The sequence below is a fragment of the Merops nubicus genome, unplaced genomic scaffold (assembly GCF_000691845.1).
Source record: "Merops nubicus isolate BGI_N331 unplaced genomic scaffold, ASM69184v1 scaffold17805, whole genome shotgun sequence".
NCBI lineage: Eukaryota > Metazoa > Chordata > Aves > Coraciiformes > Meropidae > Merops > Merops nubicus.
Window position 1 is genome coordinate 31,345 of NW_008607912.1, and position 22,346 is coordinate 53,690.

The 22,346-nt window shown below is 42.4% G+C and overlaps 1 protein-coding gene across 1 annotated transcript in view; it reads left to right on the forward strand.

The window, feature by feature from the left end:
* PSTPIP1 (proline-serine-threonine phosphatase interacting protein 1) overlaps nt 1-22,108 on the forward strand; it is a 33,027-nt gene extending 10,919 nt beyond the window's left edge. Inside the window, exons 3-14 of the mRNA XM_008940129.1 lie at nt 2,934-2,968; nt 4,476-4,582; nt 6,471-6,533; nt 7,599-7,697; nt 9,520-9,565; nt 10,439-10,518; nt 13,380-13,478; nt 14,133-14,229; nt 17,380-17,464; nt 18,239-18,309; nt 19,922-20,019; nt 21,977-22,108. Of these exons, the coding sequence (XP_008938377.1) occupies nt 2,934-2,968; nt 4,476-4,582; nt 6,471-6,533; nt 7,599-7,697; nt 9,520-9,565; nt 10,439-10,518; nt 13,380-13,478; nt 14,133-14,229; nt 17,380-17,464; nt 18,239-18,309; nt 19,922-20,019; nt 21,977-22,108 (1,012 nt within the window). The remainder of the gene's footprint in view (nt 1-2,933; nt 2,969-4,475; nt 4,583-6,470; nt 6,534-7,598; nt 7,698-9,519; nt 9,566-10,438; nt 10,519-13,379; nt 13,479-14,132; nt 14,230-17,379; nt 17,465-18,238; nt 18,310-19,921; nt 20,020-21,976) is intronic.
* The last annotated feature ends 238 nt before the right edge of the window (nt 22,109-22,346 follow it).

Below are 22,346 nucleotides of genomic sequence, written 5' to 3' on the forward strand. Positions count from 1 at the left end.
AGGCAAATCACAAATTTTCAGTTTTGCTCGAATTATTTTCAACTGCAGGTTCTCTATTTTGGTTACAGAACAAAAAATCAGTGACTACAGCAATGCTAAGCAGTATGATATACTGAGAGGATAAAACACTCCTAAAGAGCATCCATGAGGGTGAGACATCCTCACTTTGGATGCCTCAGAAAAAAGCTCTTACCAGTCCTGTTAGGAAGTCCAATTTACCCAGAAGAAATGGGTGATAGTTACTGCACATACAAACCAGCACAGCCAAAATTAAAACCTGCTTCCGTGTCAGCTACAGGAGCTGCTGCGTTTAAACCTTCCAAAGCCCTGGAGTGAGATGTTTCACCAACAGATTTGGAGCAGAGAGCAGCTGTGAGGAGCTGATCTATAGCACTGCTGCTGCAGCAAGCACAGCCCTGCAGCCCACAAGTCAGAAAAGAAGACCTGTAGATGGATCCATGGGTCAAAATTGGATTTATTTTTTCTCTCCCACACATAACTTATCACAATGACATATTTGCTATACTCCCTTAAGCCCCGCAGGGATGAGGGATCTGAATCATTGATTTTAGAAAATTATTATAAAAATAATGTAGGAAATGGCTTAAGTCTATTTCAATCTACTTATGGGCTGTGGCCTGGCCCCCAGTCAGCAGCTAGGGAATTGGCTGGACAAATCTTTCATACAGGGAGCAGAAGGCCAGAGCTTTGTGAAAAGGCCATTAAAGACCATGCAGAGGGCAAACTGGTCACTCTCAAGGTCACAGCCAGGGGCACTTTTAGACCAGAAGGCACAGCCATTCTTACAGAAAGGCAGCAAAAAGGAGAAAAGCTTCACGTATGGCTTATCATCATGAACTACTGTGGTCGCTCAGATACAGATACCCAGAAACCAAAAAAAGAGTCTAACTGCTTTTGTCCTTGATACATACTGAGAAAGCGCTATTTTTCAGTATCCGCTACAACAGCTTTGCCAGTCTTTGCATAATCTGAATCAGCAACAGCAAAGGAAAGAAATCTCTCGAAACAATAAATCAACACAGCGTGCAAACAGTGCGTGCAGTTTGCAAGTGGCCTCTATTTTTTAAATTCCACTATTTTCTTACTTTGGGCATGACTTTGTTAGCAGACTTCCACACTAAAAAAGCAAATATTAGTTCTTGTATATATTTAATGTTTCAAAATAACCCACTAAGGCTTTTAGGAGAGGAAAAGCTATCTCTACTGCTGCTATCTCTGCTGATATTCACCGTGCCTTTTAATTTCAAGGTTCTAATTCATTTACATGGAAAGAATACTGTTTGTTTCCTTTTTGTTGTGAAAATATAGATTCCATCAAAATTTCACACCAGACTGATTTTTTGCCAAATAAACCTTCAAAATGTTTAAGTATTATCAGGACAATACTGAAAATGCTCAGTCCAGCATGTTTTCCCCGACTTATCTCTGGAGATCAACCACAACCAATCTAGTTGAAAGCTGACAGAAGCAAACAGCTCAATACTCATCCTTCCTGGCTGAAAGTCTTTTCCTTATACTTCTACAAATTTAAATTTGGAAGTGGATTGCAAAGCTGTTACCACTGAGAGGCCCAGCCTTTCACCTTACTGGTGCATTTTTCTTATACCTCGCAGTGAAGCCTTGCTACTAGGAGGGCAAACTTTGATTAGGAAATAGATGTCCAGTCTAACTTAACAGAGGCAATGAGGTCCTTTCCTGTGTCTCTTATGATTCCTGAAACAGCCCAAGGGATACAGGTTTTCCATACTCATCTGCAGTTGCACATGGCTGGGATGCATCCTCTTCTGGGCTTCTCCAGTAGCCAGGCTTCAGCCACAGAGCCTTCAGGGTCTTCATCAACTGGCTTTTCTCCTGGACTCCCACCTGGCCCAGGCCAGGACTCCATTGAGATCCCAGAACAGTTTCCTTCAGGGAACAGCATGCTCTGGGTCTTGAAGAGATGATTTCTAAATTTGAAAAACTCCTAAATCACACCACAACCCTGGCTCCTGCCAGCCTGCAAACTCAGAGCTAGAGGAACTTCATAGGTTAAAAATGCCTTTTACAGACTATGCTCTTTCTTCTCCCATCAACTCTAGGCTGTTATCTCTGGTGCTTTCTTAAAATGGATTCTGACTTGCCACAAAGCAGGCCATCAGGCAGCCCATCATTACCCTTTCATGCCCTTCTGGAACTCTGCACTGCAGAAGCACTTAGTCATGCAGGTCCATCCACCCGAGCAGCACAACGTCTGCTTTTGCTCATCTTCACAGCCCAGCATCGAGGCCTGATTTCACAGCATGGTTTATTCTTGCTGTGCTTCTGGGACATTGAAAACCCCCAGGAGCATCAGGGTTTCAAAGCCTCCGTAGGCTCTCTGCCCATTTCTGAGTCTTTGCAAGGAGAGTGAGCTGTGTGTGCCACACGAGGGTGCTCAGAAAGCATGGTACAGAGGATGCTGCACAGCAGAGCAGCTCTAGCTTCAAGGGTGACTGAGGAGGAAACATTTGCTGGTGCTGCATTCAACACAGAGGGTGGAGCTGGTTTTTCTCTACCCTTCAGACTAATGCTCCAGAACCCAATTCCCCCCTGACTGTCTTTATTTCACTCAGTTGATGTATATCCACTGGCAAGGTGCAAGAGTAGAGAAATGTCTGTCAATGTTCACAGTCACAAATACAGTGGGATTAAAAGAGAGGGTGAGCATAAAGAGTGGTGCAATTCCTTGCTTCATGGAGCATTTTATTGCTTTTCCTGATGCTAACAGATTGATGCTATTGTGCTTGTTAGCATGGTCAACTTTTATTACTAGACTATTAAGAGTTTTATCACTATATGGATCTTTGAGATTCTGAGGGAAAGTTTTTCCTCTAGATTCACAACCCACCTTTAAAAGCCTATACTAATACAGTGCACTTGTTTTTGTCTCCCAGCACACTGAAGGCAGCATTTGAGAGGCTCAAGCAACGTAAGTTTTTACAAATACCTTTCTGATCTGGGTAAAACTGGCACACAACGTGTTCATCCCCTCTGGGGTATTTCATCCTCTTCTCCACTCTATTTCCAACTTTTCTGTCGTGGTCTGTAGCATGGAGAGTGGAGCAAAAGGACACCTGCTGGGAGTCCCCAAGGCCAGGTACTCTCCAATGGCAACAAAAGTGGCTTGTTCCTCAAGTTAGTTTTATCTGGATCAAGTCACAAAATATCAATTCTGTTCCCCCTTCTGCAAACTGCTGACATCAAAACAGCATGTTTTCTAAATGTGCCCAAGGCTAAAAAAAAACCTTTCACACAGAGAAAATGCAACACCATCACAGCCAACAGGACAGCTTACCTGGCTACTGGCACCTGCTGTTTTCATAAAAACACCCTTTTGAAAAGCAGCTGGTGAATTCAGGTATTTTTAGAACCGGGATGGGGGAGCTCAACATTGCTGGGAAACGTGGGGTTCCATTTCAGAAGCACCAAAGCCGACAAATGCAGAGAAGTGTGGATTGGCGACCTGCAGAGCAGGATGGCAGGTTTTGTTAAGTTTGGACAATCAACGCGGCTGAGGTTTTTCTTGTAAGCCTGAGAAAATTCACAAAAGTATCTATCAAATAGCAAATGTTTATAGTTAGTGGATTCTGTTGGCTGCTCGCCTGGACAAGTATGTAAACATCGGCAAAATTTCTCACTACAACTCTGAGCTATCCCAGAGTGGACAGGGCGCATGGACAGAGCGTGGACAATGATTATTATCCAATCGGTAATTCAGCTTAGGCATATGAACAGGCTTGTTAACCTATGGAGTTTGGGGGGCTGTCTCTTGGCTGCTAGAAAAGGCTGTAAAACTTTGCAATAAACGGATTTCACGGCAGACCCCCTGGAGTGCTTCTCTTCTCTCCGGAGCCCCTTCCCGACAGAGAAGTTACCAGCTACGTCAAACAGTATCAGCCAGGTGCTCTGAAATTCAACCCATCTTTGCTGACCCTTGGAAATTATCAGCTTGTAACCTTGTCTCATGACATTAGTGCAAGGCTGGACGCAAGTGGCAAGCAGCTCATAAGAGCAATGACAATCCAGCAGCATAGTGGAAGAATAGCAGACACAGGGGTGATGATGCAGTGCAGAGCTCCTTCCCTCCCCCTGCACCAGTTTATGACCTCCAGCTCCAGAAGAAAGGGGGGTGGCTGGGTTTAATGGGGCTGTGAAGAAAAGCCTCTGCACTTGCCAAGCCTGCTCTGAGTGGGTGCTCCAATTCTGCAGCAAGGACTCTTGTTTATGCATTTTGCAGGCACTGAGAGGCCCTGTGATAAGTTATGTGAACTCTCAGCAATGTCAGTGCCTGCAGAAAAACAGGGAAGCCTTTTGTAAGGCTGCTCTGTTCATGACAAGTCATACAGCTGCCACACCCCAGAAACATCTCCTGAAAAATGTGACTTCATATTTAAAAAAATTTCCACTGACTTTATATGAATTCTGATTTGCTTTAGAAATTGAAAGTGTTGGAAATTCTCATATCCAGCTGGCAGTAATGCTGAAGGATGAACTGAAAGGGATAGAGGCGTTCCGAGAAAGACAGAAGGAGCAAAGAAAAAAGGTGAGGAACTAGAGAAATGTTGAAATGAATTGGTCAATGGTCCATGCTGATGACCTGCCTCCAGCCATAGGCTGTGAATACTGCTATAGATGCTAAACATGCCCAGTGTGCCCTGTTAACTCTATATACGAGACTGTGGAAGAAAATCTCTCTCTGATCCCAGCTGGAAATAAAGTAGTGCTCTGGACTCAGGAAAGAGAGGCTTTAGTCACTTTTACTCTCTCCTGTGTAACTACAGATACTATTATTATTCCTTTAAGAACTTAATCCTTCCTTTTCTCTTTTTTTATACCTTTGCTAATTGGGTTTCTTTGGTATGATCCCGTGTGATCTCCAACATGGTCTAAAATAAAGGGGTAACACAAACATTTAAAAACATAAAAGCAAACAAATATCATGCTGAATGCAACACCAATATATGCTGAATTAAAAATACGTGGAATAAACAGCATCTAGTTGGCGTTGTATAATAAAAATCAGAGTATATTTAAGGCCACTTAATCCTCTCTGATCTCGTCAAGCTTTAAGTCCCTTGAAAAAGTAGCCCTCTGTACAAACAACAGTGGTCGCTCTTACACCTCTAGTTCCACAGGGCTGAAGACAGGACAGTCATTTTGCACTGAAAGCACCAACTGATGGAAGAGTAAAATAAAATATCCAGTTCCTTGCTAATTTGAAACAAGTGAAAATGCTTATGACAAGCACCCAATGCCATCAATATCTTGTGCCTACAGCTCTGGCACACAGGAACATGCAATATCAAGGAGCTCTAAATAAGAGAGTGGGTAAAACCAGTGCTGCTGCTGAGATTTGAGGTCCACAGAGATCTGATGAAGCAAATAAGGCATATAAAAGACAGACAGCGTGACCTTGCTCATCAGCATTTGTATCCTCTGTGCCACTTTGCCACTAGGATTTACCAAAAAAGAGAGGCTTTCTTTGCTGTTGAAAACCATAAGCCTATAACTCAAGTGGAAACCATTAGAGGAGCCTGAAAAAAACAGGGTGAAAACTGCTTTGGAGTTTAGGCAAGCTTTTATTCTCTGTCCAGCACGTGGCTGTGAGGAAGTCAACATTAGATGTGCTAGATTGTGTCAGCATTTTTGGTAATCTCCCAAACACTGTGATCTGTGTTTCACTGTAGCTGCTCTCAGGACTTTGCTATTCAGCCCAACGTGAAGCAAGCCTCTCGGTAGCCCCGGAGAGCATTTTGCTTAAGCAACACACAAAGATTAAAGGACCAAAATTCGCACTGAAGAAACCCACACCCTGCCAAGTAGGAGCATATCTCAGTGTCACATGAGGCTGGGCATATCATAACTAAAGCCATGAAAGAGAATTCAGCTCTGCCCTTCCAACACTGACTAGATGATGGTAAGGAAAGCAAATTGCATTGAGCATACATTGGCCAGAAGCACTGGAATATAGATTACACAGAAATTAGTTTGTATTTAAAATGGACAACTACCCTTGCTCACATGGGTGAGACTGTGGTTTGGGTCTGCAAAGACAGATGAGAGATCAGGCTCTTGCACAGGCAAAGGAATTCTGCTGGCAGAGCTGATGGGCACTGGGACTGCTACGTTATTTAATCTCCTTAAGAAAAAAAAAAAAAAAAGAGGAAGAAAATTAAGATCTACATCCTCTCTGCTATTAATGGAAACCACTGAAGCAGAATTATCTTGGATTACACTTTTTACCTGGCACTTTGATGCTCTCTGTATCACATAGAAACCTGTCATTTATAAAAGCAGAGTGAAGGAATTTTCCCCACAGGCACGTGGCTTATAGAAAGGCTGTGGCAATGGCTTTCCTAATCCTGCCACTAAAAAAAAGGCGAGGAATAAGTCCAAAGCAAGGAATGCTTACTTCTGTGTGTTTCTTACAGTACGAATCTGCAATGGAGCACGTGCACAAGAGCAAACTCTCCTTTTATAAGAGAACAATGGAGGTAAGCAAGGAGGTTTTGTGCAGGTTCCTTGATGCAAATTCGCTCCAGTTTGAGACAGGGTGAAATCTGGACCACACATGTACCTATATTTAAAGAAAGGTCAAGAATGTGTGAGCGTGCAAGAGTGTGTGAGAAAGAAAGGATATGATTCCTGCTAAGAGGAGGAAGCAAATCATCCCTGTCTTGTACACTGAAAAGCCTCCAAAACAAACACTTAGAAAGTTAATATGAATGAGCAACTAAATTTTTTCTAGGCAAGAATACTTACAGGAGCAAATGTTATTTTTCAGCCTGTGTAAATACCATTTTTAAAATAGTGCAGGAATCTTGTGAACAGGAGGAAACCTCTGTGCTTGGAAAGCTCACAGGCACAGGAACTAAAGGCAGCTGGTTTTGGTTTCCAGTGGGCAGCTGCCTCTAAAGAAAAGTAGCTGCAGACTACTGTCAGTGCTTACAGATGGAACTGTATTAACAGCTTTTATTTAAATGTGGTTGTTCCTAGGGAATCTCTAAGACAGGGAGGTCTTTTGGTGCAAAAAAGGATTTTTGTTCCTTCTAAGGACTACACTGAGACCATTATGGGGTGCTGGCTCTGTCTCACAGCTTGGAGCAATGGGCAAGGTAACACAGTGACTTCAGCCACCTGATGCTCCAAGTGACACTATAGAAATGACAGCCCATCCCCACCAGCACCCTGGGAATGTGCACTCCTAATTTTGTCTCTACACTGTAGCTTGGACAGATGCCTGATGCACTGATGCTGCTTGAGCTGCCTGAGTATTTGTGACCACCCCTCCAGGGAGCTGGCTGCAATTGTACAAAGCAAACCACTTCATGGCTGCAAGAAAAGGACCCAATCTATGCTGGTAGCCCCTACTCCCGTTTTTCAGTTCTGTTTTTCTGTCTTCTTATGGTGTTCCTTGGGAATTTTTTCTGTTGCCCAAACTTGGGCACTGATTTGCTTCCCTAGACTGCAGAAGGGAAAATGTCTAGAACATCACGCTGGAGACAGCCCAGCCTTGTTCCCTAACCCAAACCCTCACATTTGATTTCATTTCAATACAGTCAAAGAAGACCTACGAACAGAAGTGCAAGGAGGCGGATGAGGCTGAGCAGTCCTTTGAACGGACAAGTGCTACAGGCAACCAAAAGCAAACAGAAAAGGTACCTCAGATGGCAGTGCTACTTAGAGAGAAAACTGTGAAAAACTGGTGTTTTTTCCTTTTCATGGTACAAGAGAATACACTCAAACAACTCATTCTGTGGGATGCCAGTGGCTGCTTTCTCTTCTAATTGACCCCTCAGAATCAAAATTAAACCAAAGCACCTTCCCAAGGAGGTCTTCCTTCACAAACTCCTTTGGTGACTCTGATCTTGTTCTATGATAGGCCAAGGGTTTTAAAAAAAGTGGGAAGGGACTAAGTTATCTAATTAATTTATCTCCAGCTATGATCTAATTGCTGTAAGAATCCTGAAGGAAAACTGAATGAGATTTTTCTCTGAAACTATTTATAAAAAAACAAACAACAACCCAGTCGGAAGTATGTCATGCAGTCAGTTTCAGTTTTGCCTTTTGTTCATTTACATTTAGCAGGCATAGTATCTTACATTAAAATGCATATTTTTCCTCAACATTTTTCTCCTTACGGTTAGTTTAATTTCAGCTAAATTTACAAACTCAAAAATAAATCATTGGAAATTAAGGCACTGCAGTCCTTCATTGCATCGTCTTGATACTTGTAGCTGACAATTCACTAACTTTTAATGGGAACATTTTACAGCAGAACAGATGGAGAAAACAAAATAAATGAACTCCCTTTGGCTCAATAAAAATCAGTGCGGTGTAAGCAAAAAGGATCTAAAATCATCTCAAGGAGCTGGGGGTGGGTGGGTGGGTGGGGTATAGAGACTCTAAAAACAGCATCAGAACTTCACATTTTATTTCCAGCATTTACTGATCTTTGATGAGCAAAACCCCTCCAGCTTAGCTGTAAAGAGGGAATGAAATCTTGGCCCTACTGAAATTACACCAGAACACTTAGCAGCTTCAATGGCATCAGAGTCTGACCGGTCTCCTTTCATGCAGAAGGATCCCAGGGTGCTTCGTTGCCATTACTTCCACACACATGCCAGCACACTTGAAATGCACAGAGGCGACTCACAAGAAACACGTCAGCTCTTTAATTCTGCCTAGCACTCATAAACAGTTTGAGCCAGGAAGCAATAAGAAGGAAGCTTATGTTCCGAGCTCACTGCACTTTCTCCAGACAGCTGTGATGAGAAATGTGGTCGTAAGAACCCCTACCTGAGCCTTGTCTTGAAGGGCAGAACAGAAGAATGTATTACACGGATGCATAGAATTGTGCATTAATGTGCTGTCATCACCATCTGTGCCGAAAGATCTTGGAGTACAGAGCTGTCAATAATAGCTGTATTTTCATTTGTTAAAAGCTGCAAGTTTAAAAAAAAAGTTCTACTTAGAGTGAATTCTGCTTATAGGCTTCTGAGTTGTTATGGGAAATAATCTGGCATTTGCAAAGTATTTTAAAGGCTGTGTTCTTTGCATCTCTGTGCTACACGCGGATCTTGGAAGATTAATTCTAACTGCCGTTTATTTATGTTTATAAATATCTATTAGAAAAGCACATCAAACACTGGAGAAAAAACAACTCAGCCAGCAGACACAAGCTTCAGGCTGGATCATGCCAGCACCAAGCTCCTATGGCGGGGAAGTCTGAATGGAAACACATAAATTGCCAGATTTCCCTCAAAGTCAGTAGACCTATGTCTGCAGCTGTGAAATTCTGGTCACTTCTCCGTAGTATACATTCAACAGATCCATGCATAAAGGTGGGGCAGCCAAGAAGTGTTCACATATTTGAGCCTTATTCCTAGAAGGGGCAAAGGAGCAGGCAACGCAAAAACTGTGGCAGAAGCAAAAAATAGGGTCAGAAATTAATTTGGGGTGTTTCTTTTCCTGTTTCAGAGTCAGAACAAAGCCAAGCAATGCAGAGATGCAGCAAATGAAGCAGGTGATGCTCTTTTTTCCAACTGACCTAAGAATTTTTTCAGCAAAGATCCACCAACACACTGATTTTGATAAAGCACCATCCAAATCACCCAGGCTGGCTCTGTCTGAAGTCTGTTGAAAGTCAGCTACCCAAAGATTATTGAAGAAGCTTCTAAAGAATGGCAACCTGATAGTCATCTACATTCACTTTCCCTTGTGAAAATGGGAGTCTCCTGCTTTCATTAAAGAATTTATAGAAGAAACCCTTTAGGGACTTCACCCAAAAAAAAAACCAACAACAAAAAAACAACAACAACAAAAAACTCATCATGAAGCAAGCTCAAAAGCATAAAAGAATGACACTCGAATTTCCCCTAGCCAGCCCGAGCCAGACACAGAGTCCCCAGGTTCCATGTACATGAACACAGTAGCATTCTTCTGCCAGAAACACAGTATATATCCAGAAGGACAGGCCAGCAGACATCTGAGCTCCTTCATGAGTTCAGACTTGTCTCTCACTGTTCATGTAATGTTTTACACTAAGTCACGTGGCTTACCTGGCTGGCTCAGCACTAAAAGAGAGCAAGGATGCTCAGTGCCCAAGCACAGTCCAGGCTCTTCATCTCTGATTTGCATTATCCCCACTGTAAAGATTACAGATGATCTGCAAACCATGTCCAGAGGGAATCCTTACTCTAGTAAAAGCTGCAAAGAAAAAAAACAAATATCCTTGTGGCCCACTCCTTTCAAGCTGAAACATCTTTGTGATACTGCAGCAAAGCACCAGCCTAAAGCGTAAGAACCACAGCAAAGTCCTCATAGGAGGAAAAAGACAATGTCTGCCCCATTTTTTCTTCCTAACTGTTGGATTTCTATTATGTGTCTGTGTTTACAGAGAAAGTGTACAAACAGAACATTGAGCAGCTGGATAAGGTCAGGACAGAGTGGGAACAGGAACATATCAAAACCTGCGAGGTAAACATTGACTTTTGCACCGATCTATTTGTGCATTCTTTATTTTATCCTGCTTGCAGGTATTGGTCTAAGACCTGAGATATCATCTCAAGAGTTTTGCTATTTGCTTTATGTGGAGTCTCAGCAGATGTCTTTGCAAAAATTGTGCAAAAACTAGACTTGATTTAGATGTAGCTGCTAGCTGTCTCACTTGCTGGCACTCTCCTTGCTTGTTCAGCCTGTATATGTAAATATAAAGGAGGGGAATAGGTGCAGAGGTGTGAGAAGTGGAGCAATATAAGAACAGGTATGAGCTATCTGCAGGCATCTGCTGCCAGTTATCAGCCATTAACTTAAGAATTAACATTAACATAAGAATACATGAGCTTTAGGGACCATCTTCTATTACAGCCAAGATAAGGTTGTTTCTCAAATAACTACTTTGTGACAAAATGTAGTTTCAGTAGAAAATAGAAATACAGATGTGAAAATTCACTTTTAGTTTAAAAAATTGATTTCAAAATTGAAACAAGAATTTAATTAATCAAATAAAATTGAACAAACAAAAGATTCCCTTTAGATTATGGTTTACAAGAGGCTTCTAGAAAGGCTTCTTGTTCCAGTGCAGGAGAGATTTTTGTGGTGTGTGTGGTTTTCTGGTTGTATGTGTGTGGGTTTTTTGTTTGTTTGGTTGTTTTGTTTTTTTTTTAAATCTTACCCATTCAATGGTGATTAAAAATAAAATTTCCTGCCTAAGCTAAAAAGGTATGCACCGTAGCATTCTGAGAGCAGAGATATCCAAGCCATTCACAAACTTCATTTTGCATAGCATCTACAACAATATTTGCACTCTGCTGTGGAGCAATCTTTCAACTGAAAGGTGGTGGTGGAAAAGACTATTCCATTATGCTGAGGATGAACAAGGGGATTTGCACAGGAACTGGTTGACATGCAAATTGTCCACACATTTGATCATATTAATTCTTCAAATACATTTGTTCATCTGCTAAAGTATGATTTTGCTACATTTACTTGTTGCAAGCTTTATCTGCACATAAAATAAAATGCCAGGAACATAGCTTTCCAGTTCTCTGCTTCCTCTTAAATATTCCCTACCTGGGAGGACTGGAAAGTCCCACGGGTGGCACAGCAGACTTTCCACAGAATGTGTGCCAAGCCTTAATTTTCCCAAGATGCACGTTGTCCTCTTCCTTAAAAAGCCAACAAACAAATGAAGCGTTCCACAACCTAACACGCTTCATTTGTCCCATGTGGATAAATTCTGAATAGTCTGTGGAGCCTGTGACCTACCCACTGCTTTATTAAAACAACCATTCAGAAAGGAAGGGCATTTTAATGCCTTCTTTTAAACATGCTTCTAAACAGAGGAACTGATAGATATTTTTAGGCACTTAAAACTAGTAACTAGTAAAAAAAAAAAAGGCTTAAGTTCCCAAACTTCTGGCTGCATAGCAGGGAACCTGGAAGTGCTGAGGTTCTGTATGTCTTCAGCTGAGCACTGGACATCAACAGCCCAAAAATATTAGCTAGCAAGTGGCAGCACTGGGATGACCTTCATCACAGGTGCTGTGCCATATTCCTTGGCACGAGATACCCAGGTTCACTAGCAGTCTTGCATGAGGAATGTGTCTAACACTACACTCAGCTGTTCTTTGCAAAGGGCTTGACAGGCCCAGAGTCACCATGCTTCCCTCTTTCACAAGCTGCGTTTCCAGTCAGGACACCATTTGCCAGGAGAATTCCCAGCCTGCTCTTGTGCTATTTCAGCAGCCCCTAGGGTGCTAGGCTGCAGCCATAGGCTGTTTTGTTCAGAATGGATATTGAAATACTCATTCTCGATCCTTCAGGTTCTCTTTAAAAGCTTTCTTGCTCAGAAACTGGTCCCAATGCCAACTTACTCCCTTGACGGACTATTTTCTTTATGCTTTTTTTTTTGCACGGCAAGATATTAGATGGCGGGCAGCGTACCCAACAGAATGTTCTGCTGAATATTGTACACATTTGTGGTGTTCTGGACATAATTACTAGCAAATGGAGATGGAAACAGATGGCTGGAAGCATCTGAACATTTTGCACCTCATAGAAAACCAAAAATTGATGTTCTACTTATAACAGCACAACTTACAGATCAGGGTGGTTGTTTGGGGCTGGTTTCTTTTTTTTTTTTTTTTTCTCCCTTTTTTTTTTTTCCTTTTTTTTTTTTTTTATTTTTTTAAGAAGAGTTTATCTGCCTCTTCCTCCAACTCACTTTTCACTTTTCTCTCCTCCCTCTTCATTCCTCCCAAGCTGTGCAACAACATGAAAAAAAAAATCAGACAGAAGAAGAGAGTAAACCTTGAAGAGAGAAAAATGCCTTCTCTTTACCATGAAAATAACCTCAGAAACAAAGAGAGGCAACTCCTGAGAGCCTCAAATTGTTTCAAAACAGAAAAGTTTGAAAAGACATATTAGCAGGCAGAGATAGATAGTTTTGGCTCTAACTTAAACACAACCCTTTCATGCTAATACACTACTGATCTGTTAAACATCCAGGTTTCAGTGTGACAGACAGAGGACCCTGACTTAAATCGTCAGCAATGGAGGTCACAGTCAAATCCAGATCCCATTTCCTCTCCCCTACTTTATTTTTGTCTATAAAACATAACTTTATTTTTATGCAATCAGTTAAAATAAATTCTTGAGCACAAACAAGTAGATGTAGTTTCTCCCGTAGCTGAAAAGACATCCTTTACAAAGGATCCTTGAGAACAGCTTGCAGACTAAAGAGCTTGGCCCAGATATGCCCCAGCCCTGGTGCTGCTTGCAATGCAAATAATAACTACCATGAGACTATATATGTCACATCTCCTCTTTGGCTTTAGGTCTTCCAGCTCCAGGAGTGCGACCGCATTGCCGTCCTCCGCAACTCACTGTGGGTTCATTGCAACCATCTCTCCATGCAGTGCGTGAAGGATGATGAGGTAGGGACACCTGTCCAGTTGCTTCACACATGAAGGAGGAAGAGCAGGAGCACGAGTGCTCTAACAATACCAGAGCCCCAGCTCGCCCTTCTTCGTGCGTGCTGTCTGTCTCTAGCAAACTGGCTGTTGAGCATGATCAGTGAGGGGGGAGTATCCTCAGTCTGTCTTGTTCCCTCTGGATGTAAACCAGACATATGCCTGGATGTAGACAGTCTGTGTCAGACTTGGTGGCACTCACATGTCTCCTCTCCTCAGTTTGTTGGAGAATGCCTCCAGCTACTAGAATGCTCAGTCGAGTATACTTGGGCTCAGGCACAACTTTCAGAAAGGCATCCAGTCCTGGCCTCAAAATTAAAAGACAAAGAATACACTGCTTTTACTTTGAATGGTTGTTTTCTGCTATTAATTTCTTTATTACATTGAAAAACTCTGGACTGCCTTTGTCCTTCTTTCTTAGAAGGATATCCAGAGCACAAATAAACAACTGTATCTGCAAGAATACTTTGTACAGGGGACAGGCGAAAGATTGAGCCAGGTCAGATGTGTACCAAGTATCAAGTATCTCTTCAGAGGAAAATTATTAGAAGAGCATTAATTGTTAATTCAGTGTGGCATGTTAAAAATGAAAGTAAATTATTGGATTCTGTTTTGTAGCTGTACGAAGAGGTTCGCGTAAGCTTGGAGGACTGCATTGTAGAGTCAGACATAGACTACTTCATTAAGACTAAAATGACAGGAACCCAACCTCCAGGTAATTATTCCTATCGGTCTTGTCAGACGAGTGACACGTTAGGCTGAGGCTGCAGTTGTGCTGTACATGTCCTTTGGAGGTGAAGCCAGCTGGAGGAGCTTCTGCTCTGGCTATTCACTGCCACCCACTGCAACTCACCACACCCTTACTGTGCCCCCATTGCTCCTAATGTGGCACTAAGTGGGATAGTTGAATGATCCATGTGAAAAATAACCTGGCAAAAAAGACTTCTTTTAGCTTTGCACCCAGGCTGACTTCATGGTTCAGCCAAACTGACACTGCAAAGGGGGTGGCAAACTGCCTTGCAGAGATGGCAACCTCAGTTTCCTTCAGGGGTGACAAGTCAGAGCCAACTGATCATATAACTGCACCCTAGTATCCCCTTGATAGAGATGCTGCCCCTACATTTGCAGCACACAGAGGACAGACTTCGTATTCTGTTTTGTTCCACCTGCCCAATGGGGAATAACGTCTTTTGTCCTCTCAGGAAGTTGTTTGTATAAGGGCAAGACTCTGTTTGGGGGAAAGTTTGAATGAAATTGGCTTTGCCCCAGCATGCAGAAGCGACTAGGGTTCACAGACTGCCCATTCAAGCCAAAGGAGCCTTTTCATCAACTTCAACCATGAAAACCTCTGGGCTGAAATGGAGACTGAGACAGAAAAGGGCTAAGAGTAGTTGTAAAATGAAAACATGCTGCTCCAGGGTACTATTTCTCCTAATACATGATCAGAAAGGAGGCCATCTAATGTTTCACATGACCAAATACTAAACCACATGCTCTTCCTTGAATGAGCAATACAAGATAGTTACAGACTGGGTGAATGCCTGCACTTGGTGCAGCTGCTTCAGTAAACAAAGATTCACAGTCTTTGTAAAAGGAGAGAGCAATCCCTCTTTCAGCTCTTCAGCAGTTGATGATAAGTACCTACGCTGAAAAGTTCTCTCCCTCCTCTTTCACCCTCCCTCCCCCCCCTTAAATCTGTCCACAGATACTGTTTTCACTTCCACTCTGTGCTCTAACACTATACTGCTACCTCAGAAAGAAAATCCCTTTAGAATTTCCTCAGCAGTATCTTCCATTCCAACTGGGGAATAAGTGACATAAGAAAATTTTATACTGATAAAAATCAGGAGTTGTATAGGTACAAACATCTACAGTGTGACTGCCCTGTCCCAGGGGAAAACTACCTCATACAGGAACAGCTTACACCCCTTTGGTTTGATTGCAGAGCTCAGAGCTGGCAGCAGTTATGCCCCAGAAACTTATCCAGCAGAGCTGGACCCTGCCGCTACCTCAGCGCTGAGATACCCAAGGCCTGGCTTTCACTCAGCCGTTCTGTCATAACACCTATGATGATTAAGAATTGGGGTTTGGGGAATTTAAAAAAAAAAAATAAAAAAAAAAGAACATATTGGTACTAGCACACTAGATGCCATTTTGCTGCGATAGTTTATTCTTTTTCACACAGGTGATTTAAATTCACTGATACAGGAGCATTTACCAAGGAAAAACTACACCTTCACTGGCAGAAGAGAGACCTGTGCCTTCCAACAGTGTGAAACAACTCCTGTAGACTAAGAAATTTGTAATCCTCAGCTTGTTGTTTTTTTTTTTTTTCTCTTTCCTGTGTGAGATTTCTTATTCTCCAGTGTCCTAGGCAATTTTCTGCAAATAGGTTTTGACTATGTCAAGACTCATTTCTGATAAGAAATGGGTGGGGAAAATCCTTGAGAGCTTTATGAAAGGCAAAGAAACAACTGATTTGCTTTTTTGTTGTTTTGGTTTAGTTTTTTGTTTGTTTGGTTGGTTGTTTTGTTTTGTTTTGGTTTTTTTTGCCACCTTCTAGAAGGTGCCACATTCTGGAAGTACCATCCTAGTGTCTCCACAGCTCTGGCTACTGAGTTTGCACAGTAGCACACGGTGATGGTGAGCTGTCGATGTTTTTTTTATTCGGAAAACACAGGAGGAGACCCACGGGTGGTTTTGCACTGTGTAACGGAATACCTTCACCCTGACCAACCCTTTTGATTTCTGGATGCTATTGCTCACCCCCCTCTTCTCCCTAATTTTACAACGCATTGCAGACTATAAACTACACCAAGGTAACAATCTAGAAAGGTAATAGAAGACCCCTTAAATTGGTAAAAAAAGTCCCTAATTACAGTGAGTCTTATTTGTAAGGATTCTTCACACTCCCTAGTTGTATGTGCCCGCTCTGCTTATGATCTTGGCTGACCCAATGTGAGAATGTCAACACAACCTTTAGCCCAAGTCCAATGTCTTTCTTAATTTGCTGGTATCAGAACTGAGATTAGATAGTATCACAGACCTGACTCATGTTTATTTGGCTTTAACACAGAGAAGACAGAAAGGGCATGTGGCCACCAGCTTTAAGCAACTACGCTGGGAACTATGAGATGAAAAATAAATAAATCCATCTGTAACTATTTAATCTGTAAAGCTGGACTTGGAAATGGCCTCAGTTTCACCCTTAACAACACCATAGGGGAGAATGAAAGAACTGTAACATAACTGGGTTTGAGAGAACAAAAAACAAATATCTCTGGGTAAACAGCAAATCAGCTCTCAGGAGGCAGAAGGGGGAGGTAGGAAAAGTAGGGAGATGCTCAAGCACAAGCACTGACCAGGAAATCACTCATTATTGATGCTGGCAATAACATCCAGAACTCTTCCCAGCTCTGACAAAAATTCATGACATTAAGAAAAAAAGAAACAAAAGACACTGCAGTCAACTGTATCATGAACGTGGTCCTGGGCTCACAATGACTGTGCTCTGCTGCCTTAAATCCTGAGCTTTAATGCAACAGAGGAAGCAGGCATGGAGGAAACTGCCTTCTTAATTAGGGTTAGCCACATCTATCAGAATGGTTCTCCAGGACCTTGGCTGTCATCTCAGACCAAGCATACCTTTCTACCAAGGATGTATCTGCTTACTTACGGTCATTTGAATGGCTTTTGTCAAGTCCACAGCTTCCCCTGAGCTGCTCCAGCCACACTCCAGGCAAAAGCAGACAGCTGCTGTATTGCAGGTTGCTCCAGCAGCCCTGACAGTTGCGACTGTTGCATTCTGGTGGGGAGAAAAAAGTTTTGCCTGTCTGAACATCTCATTTTTATTGCCCTGTTGCAGATGCAATAGGATACGAGAGCTACTACAGCCGAGAACCAAACAGAGGCAATAGCAGCCCTACCCAGTCTTGTGGGATGATGAAGAGGTGAGTGGCAAACTTTAGTTTCCAGAATAGGAATTTCTCTATATGAGCAGCAATGTATGAAGACAGGAAACAGGACCTGAAAAGCTATTACTTCATTGGAGTAAGAGGCAGCTATGTAATCGGTAAACAGAACTCATCAGAAGAAGTAAACCTATTGAAACCAGGGTCAGAGTGATATTGCCAGGGCCTAATGGGAAGAGAGACAGGGAATGAGTTCATAGAACAATTAGTTGGCCAGCAATGGATAACAGTCACTAATTTCCTCTTTCCTAGCGAGTCATAGCACACAGGAACAAACCCACTTTGTTCAAGGGAGGGCAAAGGTGAACCTTGCTGGAAGCAAAGGCTGGGAGAGCTGTCTTTTTCAGCAATACCTCCTGGCTTACTGCTCACCGCCCAGCTGAGCGGAACAAAGATCTGCTCTCTGTATCCAGAATAAAAGAAAAAACACTTAGCAGAGTAATTGTTGTGAAGTAATTGGAGTTTTGCACCATGAGCCTTTGGATCAACATCAAAATACTATCTGATGCATTTTATGCAGAACTTGGAAATGCCTGATGGTTCATTATTCTGCTGCATTTTTTTTAAATGTATTTTTAAATGAAGCTAAATATATCTACAGCATAAATGAAAACAGTCAGCCACAGGAAGATGTGACATCTACCCAGTGCTGCAGCAGATGGAGAGAAGGTTGAGTCAGACAGCTGAGGGGAAGGAATGCTCATACTCAGTCCTGTTCACTCATTTGGTTATTGGCTTCTCTTGGTTCTGCAGATTCTCTGAACTACTTCATGGAAGCAGCAAAAACAACACAGAAAGTGTCACTCCGTCAGCCCCTCCTCTTGGTATGCCTCTTCAAGAAATAACGTTACCAGATGTGTTTGGTTTAGATCGCATTCCTAAATCAAGCTTTGACATGGAGCAGAAATGGTGCAGCGTGTTGGCAGATGAGAGCAAGAGTAGTCTGGAAGGAAATTTTGCTTCAATGTGTATTAAACAACTTTCTCAGTTTATAGCACCAAATAATCCAGATAATCTTCAAAACCTCTGTCTAGGCAAGTAGGAGCTGTACATTCAGAAAGCCACAGTCTGACTCAGATAACAATTTTGTCCTAAGGCCGAACACACTATCTCTAAAAAGCCCAAGAGAATACCTAAAGTTCTTAATAGACAAGGTTCATGCCTTAGGAATGCAAATATCCATCTCCTTTCACAGTTACACTGTCTTATTGTAACTTGCAACTAGGCATTTATCAGATGACTGTTTAAAACATAGTATTTTGACTATGCAGAAAGTAACACCTTATGACATTTTTATTGATTTGATTTAAACCAAAACCATTTTAACTGTGATTTGTGCCTACAGAAAATAAAAAGGTGTTTTACAACTGCTTTAAAGCATACCCAAGATGAGTTTCCTTTGTCAGGCCTGCCTGCTCGGGCACCCAGAAATGAAGGCCAGACTATTTTATGGGCTGCTTTTGGCACTCAGCCAGGGGTGACTCTCCAGTGCTAGTGAACAACAGCCATACCTGCCAAGCACTGACTCATACCCAGGCACATGTAGAACACTGCAGCATTGAGCAGTTGAGGCAGTCACTCCTTCTGAATGTCCTTAGGCTGGGGACAGGAGGTGAGAGCGTCTGCTGGACAAGACCCTCAGGAATGGCAAACACTCTGTGTGCTGCTTTTTCAACTGCTCCCATGTTTGTCTTTCAAATAATTGAAAAGTCCAGGAGTGGACAGTGCTCATTAGAGCGGGAGAACTAAACCAGGGATTGACTGGGGGAAGGTCCAGGCACCCCAGCTGCTCCACGAGCTGTCAGAGCACTACCATCCCCCTGAGAAGTCATACGTGGGAAATCTCTACTGACCTCAATGGCAGGGGAAGCTCTCAGGCAGAGGCTGGGAACAGAAAAGAGGTTTCCCTAATAATGAGAAGCTAGATTAAAACAACATCCGTCAAAAAAGTTCTGGCAGTGACAATTAGCTATCTGGGAACTACATACTCTACTAGGAAATGTCTGGTGACCCATTGGCACAATATTTTCCATTCGTCTCAAGGGAAAAAGAAAAGCCCTGTGTGAGGCACTGCACTGCTAGAATTTTATATTACCAGTAGCAACCATTTTAAACCACTTTAATCATAGCATTTCCCTCTTTGGACCATTTGAATTGTGCTCTAGCTGGGTAAATACTTTTCCCAACCTGGATGAGGCTAAAACTAATTTATGGCCTCCCATGATGTTCAATGGGTGTATTGTCATCTAGTCAATGGGACACAGTTTTTGTGCAAGACTTTACCTACAGTTCACAGCAGCTTTCCTATACATGTACATCTCCAGACAGAGCGAGAACAGAAACTCTTGTATTTGTGAACTCTTGCATATGATCCCATGCATTTATAAGCAACTGAACTCTTTGTTTCTTTGGTGTTTCCCTCCCCCCCCCCAGCAGAGAAAACAGACGGAGTCTATGCATCCATTTTTGGAAATGAACAAGCTGGAATCACACCATCACAGGACTACAGAGTGCTTTATGACTACACAGCCCAGGTAACGACAGGCTTCAAAATAAACATTTCATAGCGTCAGATTTAAAATAGGTGATGTTAATCCAAGCATCTTGAAAGTGTTCATTCTGTTAAGGAGGTGGTACCTTCACTTCACAGCCAGGGACACTTGCAGAATTCTTGGTCAAGGTCACAAGCAGAAGCCAGGGACTCAACTGTCAGTTCTTGGTGCACATCACTAGACTATGCTGCCTCAAGATCAAACAATAAGATTTTTTGCAAGGGATTACACATTAGTTATTAGTGTAATCACTCCCAAATTAGTGCTGAACTGTTACAACCTTCTTCTAGATATACGGGAGACTGCAAGCACAAGGAAAACTTTAGTTTTTAGGGGACAATGGCTAAGTATGCAGTAGCATGCATTGTGAACTTTTATTTCTTGTGAAACATTTTCCTAGGGAAAATGGCTACACATTCCTTGTGTAAGAAGATGTGCCAGATGTTTATCTAGGAACACTTCCCCATTTGATCTCACTTGTCCTCTGGAGCATCCCGCTCCAGTTTAACACACTGGTTCTCTATGCTGGAGAACTGAATGCCATTAAATGACCCTCTTTCTCTCTCTGCTTCAGTGGTGCAAGCTGCAGAATCACAGTGGATGTGGCCCATGTACCAAAAGACTGTTATAAAGATCAGTCTGCATCTTTAACTGAGATATCTAGGCACAGTACCATTAGTAAAACGTTGTGCATTGACTGGTTATGAATATTTTCTTATTCAGATGGACTCCAGAATCTCTTGGACTCTTGCTAAACCACTGGCCTCCCCTAATGAGTCTTTCTCAGTTTAATTACATGTCACTTTAAAGGTTCCTTTTATTAGCTTTAAATCGGCTGACGGAGTGGCATCCAGGATGTCTTATGTTAGAGTGCAGAGAGACCCTCACACCAAAGGACCTGCCTTTAATAGCCAACATTGAAGAAATGCTGGCATGTGGCAAAATAGCCAGATAACTTATGAAAGCAGAAAAAGGAAAACTTTCTCTTATGTACAGCAGCATCCTGATACCTTTTATTATATGTTCTTTGTTTGGTTTTGTTTTAAACACTCATTATTTGCTTGAAATTTCATCCAAGCACAGCGAAAAGTACCTCACTGTCAGTGCCAGTTCCCCTGAGGAGACTGCTGGATCTCTTTGTCAGATCCTTACTCCAGGAATTGCCTTAAATATACAACACACAGATTTTCCCTGCTGAGAAAAATGCCTGTTACTACTTTTTAGTATATTGAGGCTTCTCACCTTTTGAGTCCATTCTTACCTACTCAGGTACATTAAATTTAGATTTAGCTGACACACCAAATATCGGGAAGCTTCTCTTACCCTGTTTTCTATTTGACTACGCTGCAGGTAGCAAAGTGGTTTCCTACAGAAACTAGGACAGCATCACTGACCAGGCTGACAGCCACCTGAGAGCTCAGCAATAGCTTACTTGCAGCTACTCCATTTGTCTCAGAGATCAAAGTTACCTATCTGAGGGAAGAGCCACTGTACCTCCACTGTTCACTGCTGTTCCCTATTAAAAGAACTGAGAGACCTATTTAAGGCCTGGATTAGTAGAGACACTGTTATCATCTCCCTCAGGAGTTGAGCTGTGCACTGTTTTATTTAGCAACACCTGCAGACCTTGGAAGGGTCATGGTCAGCTGGTTTAGGATAGTCATATTTAACCCTTTCTGGCATTCCCCAATGATACAACAGTCACATGGCTCAGGAGGAGACATCATGAAGGCTGGAGAAATTTGGGGATCTTAAGGAAACAGCCAGCTCAGTACGTGCTTAATCCCTCACTGTCTCATATTCCAGGCTCATTCCCAACCAGGACAACACTGGCAGACTGTTGATGAAAGGCAGGGCAAAAAAGCAACCCACCAGATCTGTGCTTGGGCTTTCCCATACTCTTAGGCTAACCACATTTCCTTTCCCTGTCTCCTTTCAGAACATGGATGAACTGGACATCAGTGAAGGAGACATTGTAATTGTCATCGAAGAAAATGAGGATGGCTGGTGGACAGCAGAAAGGAATGGGCAGCGTGGCTTTGTGCCAGGGTCTTACCTCGAAAAGCTCTGATGAAAAGAATCCCCAGTCCACAGACTTTAAAAATATTCTATGACTGAAAACAAACAGCACACAAGGTCTGCTTCAGCTTATTGAGGGCAACCCCTAATACTTTTTCTACAATTACCAGTCAGAAAACAACCGACTGATGACGCTTTCCTCTTCCCTCCTCCTGCCCCATCCCAGCACCTCCCGGCCTACCCTGTCTGCAAAACTCAGCTTCACCACAGAAAGATTAGGACTTGCGTTT